We start from the raw sequence: 8,694 nt of genomic DNA, 5'->3' as shown, positions 1-8,694 counted from the left end.
GATTCTGAGTATCACTACAGACCTGAAGTCTAGTGCCATTCCTGGCCTGTTATCAAGCGAACATACACCCAAGACTGAACGCTAAACGGCTACATCACTGTAGCTTAGAACTGAATGATTGTGTAGAATATGAGTATGTGAATCTGGATACATGCTAGATTTGATGCATTTGTCTGCTGTATTTTGTTTGTTTTTTATATATATATAAAGATAATCTTTTACTGTAACTGTACAGTTCTCTTTTGTTGTAAACATCATTAAACCATTTTCCAAGTGTTTTAATATTCTAACATGTCTTTGGTCTTTTAATATTTGTCATATTTTGGATCGTGTTGATGGAGCTGATATCAATTTTAGTTTATTTTTAACCTTATGCTTTACAGTAGTACAAAAAAAATATGCAATTTTACGTACAAAATGTGTAGAAAATAACAGTACTACCTCTCCAGACAGAGGTTTTGTACTTAAATTGTCTTATAAAATGTATCAAAAATTATCTGCTCATGCCTTGCATTAACATTCAATATCATGTATTTAAAAAATGCATCTATACATGCATAACACACACTACTGTTCAAAAGTTTGGGGTCTGCAAGATTTTTTATGTTTTTGAAAAGTCTTTTATGCTCACCAAAGATGCATTTAATGAAGTAGTATACAGCAAAACAGTAGTACTGTACAACAACAATAATACAATTTTAAAATAACTGTTTTCTATTTTAATATATATTAAAATATTGTTTAGTCCTGTTATGGCAAAGCTGAATTTTCAACAGTCATAACTCCAGAATTCAGTGTCACATGATCCTTCAGAATTTATTCTAATATGTTGATTTGGTGCTCAAAAAACATTTTTTTATGATGTTGGAAGCAGTTGTGCTGCTTAATATTTTTATGAAAACCATGGTAATTTTTTTTTCTGGATTCTTTGAATCGAAAGTTCAAAAGAACAGCATTTATTTGAAAAGACGTTTTTAACATTATAAACACGTCTTTACTGACACTTTTGATCAAATTCATGCATCCTTGCTAAATAGTAGTATTAATTTTTTTAAAATAAAAAATCTTACTGACACCAAACCATTGAATGGTAGTGTATGCAAGACTACAAAATACAGGTTAGTCAAAGTAACAAATACAAAAAACAATACATATAAATGCATCCAATAAAGATACACAATTCGTCTGTTAGTTGGCAGATACAAGTTGCTCCTGGGCTTGTGCTAATTGTGTTAATTGTGTAATGTTGCAGTGGGAAAAGTTTCCATCTCCACAGCCTCGGCTGCATCCCTGTTTCTCCCTGTTCGACCCTTTAAAGGAATAAACAAATGACTTGAACTGATGAATTTGGACTTTTTCCCTTTTTTTTTTTTTTTTTTTAAACCTACCATGTGATTACCTAGAACACTTATAAGACAATTAAGAGGATACGTTTGGGAATAGTAACTTGCTAAAAAGATGACTGTATGAACATATTTGTAGATAAATGTTATATATCAGGTGGTCATAAAAAGGTATTTTTATGTTTAAAAATATATGAATGCCACTGAGGTACATATCAAACCAAGTGTTTAAAATGAATTGGTACACTACCTCATCAGATTTGCTCTTGCCTTTGCGAGGCTGCAGACAGAAATAGAAAATTAATATTTATATTGATTTGCCAACGGAGCACAGTAAGTATATTATGCATCACACCACTTGGTAAACCTCACATCAAAAACACTTCCTAACCCCACAACCCACACACTTCTCTCATATTCGTTCCGTTGCCTTGATACACTTACTTTTTTTCCCTTAGTTCTTATTTCCTGGTATTCATCACTTGTATGTGCTCTCAGTTCCTAGAAAATACACAAACCAAAGTAAATAACACCAACCACCATTGCAGAGCGATTACTAAATGTAAGTGCTCAACTGTAAACAACCACAGGAGGGCAGCAGGTATTAAAGATGTCGCACTAATTTACCAAGGTAAGAAACATCTGGTTCATTTTATGTTACTCACATCCTTTTTTGCAAGCAAGTGTTACTGACCTGATAATGTGTCTCTGGCTCTCGTCTTCTAATCTGAAACATGTAGATATTGGTAGACACCTAAAAATTCCTTTTTTTCTTTTCTTTCAGAACTGCAATTTAACCTTTATCATTGTATCATTGATTACAAACAAGATTGGAGAGCAAGGCAGGAAGTAAAGTGTAGGCTACAACACACTAGATACCATTAATGTGCAGTTAATGTACTGCTATGCTCTATCTGCCATTGTGGCTAATGTAAATATACTTACAATAAATTAAAACATAAAATAACCTCACCGGTCTATCCAGTTGCTGATAATCGGAACTCATCTGAGGCAGATCCAAGTCCTAAAAAATACAGCACGCACGTTGCCTTAGCATTATTTGGGTCATAGGCAGTACTTTTGAATTTTGGAACGATTATAAATAAATATGCTTAATTAAGAGTTAAACCCGACTTTAAGAAGCTCTGGCCAACTCAGGGTGCGAATTATCGTGGGACTTGAATAAAGTAAAAATGAAAAAAAGTTATTTAACTTTTAACTAAAAGTTATATAATTTACCTTAAAGTATTAATATTTAATTAGAGTTTTTCAACCTTTTCAGTAACCACAAAATGTTAGATTAAAAATGAGTCAGGGTAAATATTTGTACGGTTAACAGACCGGCTCTCGCAAACAGATATGGCGTTGTAACCATATGCAACCAATAGTAGGCTAGAACGTATTAACACTGCCTATTTAGCTATCACTTTATTATGTCTTTACACATTACAAATATATCACAACAATGTTAGTGTTTTCTTTGAAAGGCCTATTTAAAGATTTTAGCTGTTCTAGGGTTGCCAAAAGACCATTTGAGTTGTTCGAGATATAACAGGTGGCGAAAATAATAGCCTAGCCTACTTGTTGTACTATAGGATAACGTTTTTGATTATAGTAAGGAAAAAAGAAGGAACTTCATAAATGGCCAGTTTTTATTTTCCGAAGTGCATAGCAACCATGCACATCACAAATATGGCAACAAACCAAAATGAAGTTCAAACCAATGTAGTGAAACTGTTTAAAACTCCAACCAATGTTTACTTAATTGTGGGGAGGGAGATGAAAATGCACTTCATAGTAGGAATTACATAGTATTATTATCATAGTAGGAAGTATATTTGAACCTTGAACATGAACCTCTGTTTGGGAGATATTTATTAATGAGAACTCACTGTATAGACAGGCTCATTGGGGTTACGGGCCGGTGACGCAGGATCTGGAGGAACAGGCCCTTCCCTTGTAAACTAAGCCATACAAGGCAGAACACAGGTTAGCGGTTAAAACCGTGAGGTAAATTTCTTCACTTGGAACAAACGGTGCATGCTAGGGCTCAACTTACCTTCTCTCTGAAGTAGAGAGCAGTAAAAAGGATAGAATACAGCAGCAGGAAAACATCTAAAACATAGCAATACGTTGGGTCACTCGCAGAAAAGGCCTCTGCAAATAGAACAAACATTTTTAAAAGACTTTCGTAAGTACTGAACTAAAATATGGTGTTTCGAATTTGATGGCGTGTTCTTGTTATTTATGGATGTTTTGTAATGTTTGTCTTCTTTTCTTCCTTTCTCTGCTTAGTTGGTTTTGTAATGTTAAAAAGCAAGAAAACAAGAAAGAATACATAAGAGAATGGAAGAATGAGAGAAAAAATTCAGAAAAAACATAGTTTATGAGAAGCACCACTAGTACCTAAACCACCATACAAATTAAAAAATTAAAAAACTCTGTATTTAGATTACATTAAGATGTTAATTTAGTTTTAAGGCACCTAAGAAGTTGGAAAACATTTTAAAAATTGTATATGCCTAAATGTCTATGGGATGTTAATACAATTTTCCAATCCCAAGGCTTTAGTTCTAGAGTCACTGATTCATATACAAAGACTTTCTCTGATGTTTTCTTGTTAGAAATTCTTGTAAAACATATTAAAATTTGAGTTTAAACAGGAGTATCCCCAAAGCGGCACACAAATGATCTGCTTGCATTTATTGGATTAAATGTGTATAATGCAAACTGGCTTTACAACTTTATAAACAAACCACAGAGACCAGTTAAAACTTACTGAAATTCTAAGGCAAATCCAACAAAGCTGAAATATAGATTATATGCATTTTAGTGTAAATATTACAGAAGGTGTCTTAATGTATTGTGTAGTATTTATTTTGTGTAATTTTTTAAAGGTGGTTTAGTAACGACCTGCCAAGGGACTGCGGGTGAAAATCCGGTACAATGCACTGAATGGAAACATTTATTAAAAATAGTACACTGTCCCTTTTCAAATAAATAAATAAAAACAGTGCACACATGTATGGAACATTTAATCGGACTGCTCAATATGCCGCGGACTCTCTTATTTAACAGAACAATCAAAATAAATCTATGGATAGTATTTGAGATTACTTGATGTTTCATGAAGACTGTGTCTTGATTGTGAACAAAACAAGTCTAAATGCATTTTCTAATAAAACATAATTATTAACGAGCGTGACTTGAAATTACGTAAATGTGTATATGAAAATCTTCCAAATACCACTATTTGCACCATGGTTTGTCATAACTGCACAACACAAATAAACAACTGAAATTCAATTAAACAGACAAAACTCGAGTTACATTGCACTTTTTTTTTTTTTACAATATATACTGCATTCATAATTGTTCATAATTGTTGATGGGCCACATCCAAATACTTCATGACCACTACATTGCGATCTATTAACTTAGCAAGGTTTTTTTGGATAAACTTCAATATCTAACTTGACTTTTAACTTTAATCAATGACTTTTAACTGTAATGAGTTCTCAAAGATATTAAGACATTTCTGCACTAATGATTCTTACCCATCATTAGGACAAATAAAAACTTTGAAGTAATTGAGAAAAAAAACAGTGTAATGCAAGCATGAATCAAATAAACTTTGGTCTAGTCACCACTCTACTGCTATAAATCTATAAGTAATATTTATAAATAGACAATGATTAGATAAATGCATTAAAAGAAAGTAACTAAAACTAACATGCACCATACTGTATGCTTTGTCGACAGAGTTCATTCGGCACATGGTATGATGTGCATGTACTGTGATCTTAAAGTGCTTGTTTGGTAGCCTACTGAAATATTATTTTAGACAATTCTTGCCTAATTAAATGTAAAATGGATGAGTCTCATTCCTCACTCTCATCGTAATTTGTTTCTACATTAAAAAAATTTAGAGGTTCAAAGAACAAAATAATCTTTATGAAAAAACTGCACTCATGCCTTCCTGTTCGAGGCAGAAGGGGCCCAGGCTCCTCTGTCGGTCTCTCTGTGATCGCTGTGTAAATGTGAGTGTGTCATCTTGTTCGGTGGTTTCTCTGCATGGGTCTAGATAAGTGCAAGAATGAGCATAAAACAGTGAAGCCCCCATTGCATCACTGCAGATCAAATCGGTGCTTATGGGGGCTGGTGGATGAAGGTTAGCAAACTGACCACACACCTTTCACATGCCATAGGGGCAAAAAGCAGTTTTCTTCTGCAAGATCATTGCATACAGACCCAAGGGCTTAGTAATATACAGCAATATACAGTATATAAGTCTAGACAAATAACACTAAAAAAAACAAAAACAATGTACTGGTACTGTATTAAAATTAAGAACTTTTCTGTAAAACACCTGTATTTTGAATTTTGCACCGCATTGCATTGTGTTTTAGCATTAACGCATTGCATAAAATTAACAGATAATGTCCTGGCAGATTTTTTTTTTTTTTTTACAGTGTACATTTATTACTAATGCATTACTTATCACTAGCTGAAATTTGTTTGCTTAAAATAAAAGAATGAAAAACACAAAGAGGTACTTCAGATTGATTACAAATTTAAAATCGTCAGTGATGACGAAAATATTGTAGGTTTTATTATTTTGGGCCCCTAATTACCTTGAAGAAGCTATTAATAATAAAATTAAGTTGTTTACCTAGTGCGATTCTATTTAATACTGTATATGACAGCAACACTGAATCATGATGAATTAAGAAAATGAGAAATAGTTTTTTTTAATTATGCCACATTGACTGCTAAGTAAGCATTATCGTATACAACAGATTCAATGATTTTGCAGTTCGTTCCAAATGCAAGAAATATCCAGTAGATGTATATTTGGATTTGGGCTAAAATGGTTGTACATATGTAAAGGGGCTATGCCATCAGTTATCTATTTTTCTCACTGTTGCCTCAAACTTGTACCTAAATTCTTCCACTTACGGCGTGGCAGCAAACACACATATTTAATAGGGATCGAAAATTAGTTTGTCGTCTTTTTGGCATGTTTTGTTATTAATTTGCAGCACAAACCTTTTGTGTATTTGTACAAATGGTATGTTTCTAAAATATTACTTTATTCACAAACAAACATTCCTCTAACTAATACTATTTTTCTAAAGAAAAATTTTGCTTTGAGCATTTGTATTGAACAGATAGAAAGCGTTAATCAACTCTTTCAATTACCTAAGTATATATACTGAATATATAATTACCTTCTGTATAATCTTTTCAGATATTATGTTGCAAACTCAATAGTGTATTGCACAGTTGTCACTTAAATGTCTTAGATGTTACATTTTATGCTACAAGACTTGCTAGTTGTACAGGGAAACTAAAATGACCACATGAAGATGTCCTGATGTTTGACCTCAATGTTTTTTTTTCAGGAAAAAACACAAAAAAGTTCTAATATTCAATTTCTAAACATTTGCTCCTGACAGCGACGAATACAGATTTCACAACCTATATAGTAAACCATCAAAACACTGCGCTGAATGTGCTAGATGTATGTAGATGTATGACACCCTATGCAATAAGTATGTAGAGAGAAAGATAAATAATTTTACCTGTGAAGGACACATGTGAGGCCAAGAACAGTAGAGTGATTGTCCTGCTCATTTCCATTACATTCCTTGAAACGATGAAGTTTCTGTGGATGCCGCACCTTACTGTTGCTTGGCCTGTAAGTGACGTGCAACAGTTTTTAGCCTTTCTGTTTTGATTGCTTCTACTGTGTCATTTCATACTGTGTCTTTTACCAAACAGGAAGTGGCCCTAGCCCTGAGTTTTCTGTTCTAGTGAATGACAACCACTGCCTCCACCAAAGAGTCTCTTGTCCTCTCATCTCAAAAAAGTCTCACCAGCATTTCCTGTATATTTTTAGACCATCTTCAAGCTAACAGTTATGTGTCTTTCATCAGTATTGCAGGTTACTTCACAGCCACTGTCTGCTGAGTTAGATTTTTCCATTTTAACAGCATTGGGTTGATGTCTTCATAACAGATCTGAATCAAACTTGTTTTCCCCTGCAGGAAATCATACACAATAGAAATATTCTAACAGTTAAAGAAAAAATAAAATAAAACCAGGCAACATCTTCAGAACAGAAATCATAAACTTCCATCTGTAATTCTTATATCAATTAATCAAAGTGTTTTTTTGTTTTTTTTAATTAAATATTCATTGCAACTAGCAGTTCACAAGCTAGTTTGTGCATGTTGTGCCCCCTGCTGTTTTGCATTTGCCATTGGTGTGGTTTTATACACATGTACACTAGTACAAGTTTAAATTAGAATAATTTTTAACAAGGGACAAGGTAACAGGGAACATTCTCAGAACTTTGGCTAACATTTTGGCAAGGTTCCTTTGGCAAGTTATGAACAAGCATTCTTACAGTAACATTAAAAGAATGTTGGTTTGAAGTTATATGGTCTTTGATAATGTTCTCAAAATGTTAGCACAAAAAAATCTTTTTTTTGGATGTCTAAACTTTTATAAATGTTACAACTTGTTTCAGAATGTTTAGAGACCATTCAAAAGTAGCGTTCCTATAATGTTTGCAGAATGATCTAATGTTACTTTAATGTTTGCATAACCAAGAAGAAAAGTTGGATGTTTTGAACGTTCAAAGAAAATTCAGAAATAATGTTTTCATAACTTATTGAGAACATAAGCCCCGGGCCCATATGCAAAAAAAAATTGTATAGGCCCCACCAAACGTTATTGGCTCCAACTCGGTTAACTTATTGTTGATTTTTCTGAAGTGATTAACGTTACGTGTATTCACAAGCTGTTTTATTTACGGTATAGAATGACAGGTTGGATGCCACAGACTTTTTATTTTATTTATTTTATTTATTTTTTTGGCGGGGTATAGGTGGAATTCTTACATTAACTTCATGCAATATGCCTATAACCTGATTTTATTCTCGTAATTTTGACTTTATTCTTAGAATATTATGACTTTAATCTTATTTTTCAACATGGTACTAAAATGCCGCCGTAGGCTATTTGTATACTGCATGCAAACACAATCTTGGCACAGAAGCCCAAAAAAACAAAAACAATAAATAAATATAAGGAGATATTTGAATTATTTATTAATGAACTAGTATTTTCTGAGTCAGTGTCACAAGATGAAGTTGACGATCCTGACTCTCCATCTCCTCAGGACGCGCTCCTTTAAAGAGAAATACATCTTTACAGATTAGCCTACATAATGAAAGAGTTTTTGTTTTCTATTTGAATTATTTCGTTTCAAAGTATTTAAAGCATTCTATTACATATATGTATCATGTCTGTGAGGAGGCAAGTATTCGCTGAGTTTCGGTTC

General features: G+C 33.1%; 1 protein-coding gene across 2 annotated transcripts; it reads right to left on the bottom strand.

Annotated features, from left to right (window-relative positions):
- Window positions 1-1,123: 1,123 nt before the first annotated feature.
- On the bottom strand, window positions 1,124-7,103 carry LOC107756738 (T-cell surface glycoprotein CD3 zeta chain-like). Of its 2 annotated transcripts, none has more exons than XM_016573949.1 (8): window positions 6,929-7,103; window positions 3,403-3,500; window positions 3,236-3,307; window positions 2,317-2,367; window positions 2,038-2,070; window positions 1,788-1,844; window positions 1,594-1,623; window positions 1,124-1,310 (listed from the first exon to the last, which is right to left on the bottom strand). In XM_016573949.1, exons 1-8 carry the CDS (start codon window positions 6,984-6,986, stop codon window positions 1,233-1,235), a joined length of 477 nt encoding a protein of 158 aa, XP_016429435.1. In that variant the 5' UTR covers window positions 6,987-7,103; the 3' UTR covers window positions 1,124-1,232. The 2 variants fall into 2 exon arrangements, with proteins under 2 accessions (XP_016429435.1, XP_016429436.1); XM_016573950.1 differs by having other exon boundaries at window positions 1,299-1,310; window positions 1,784-1,844.
- Window positions 7,104-8,694: the final 1,591 nt, after the last annotated feature.

Source organism: Sinocyclocheilus rhinocerous, unplaced genomic scaffold (assembly GCF_001515625.1).
Source record: "Sinocyclocheilus rhinocerous isolate Xijiao unplaced genomic scaffold, SAMN03320098_v1.1 scaffold382, whole genome shotgun sequence".
Classification (NCBI taxonomy): domain Eukaryota; kingdom Metazoa; phylum Chordata; class Actinopteri; order Cypriniformes; family Cyprinidae; genus Sinocyclocheilus; species Sinocyclocheilus rhinocerous.
The sequence above is the reverse complement of the archived record's forward strand: the minus strand, read 5'-3'. Positions and strand labels throughout refer to the sequence as shown.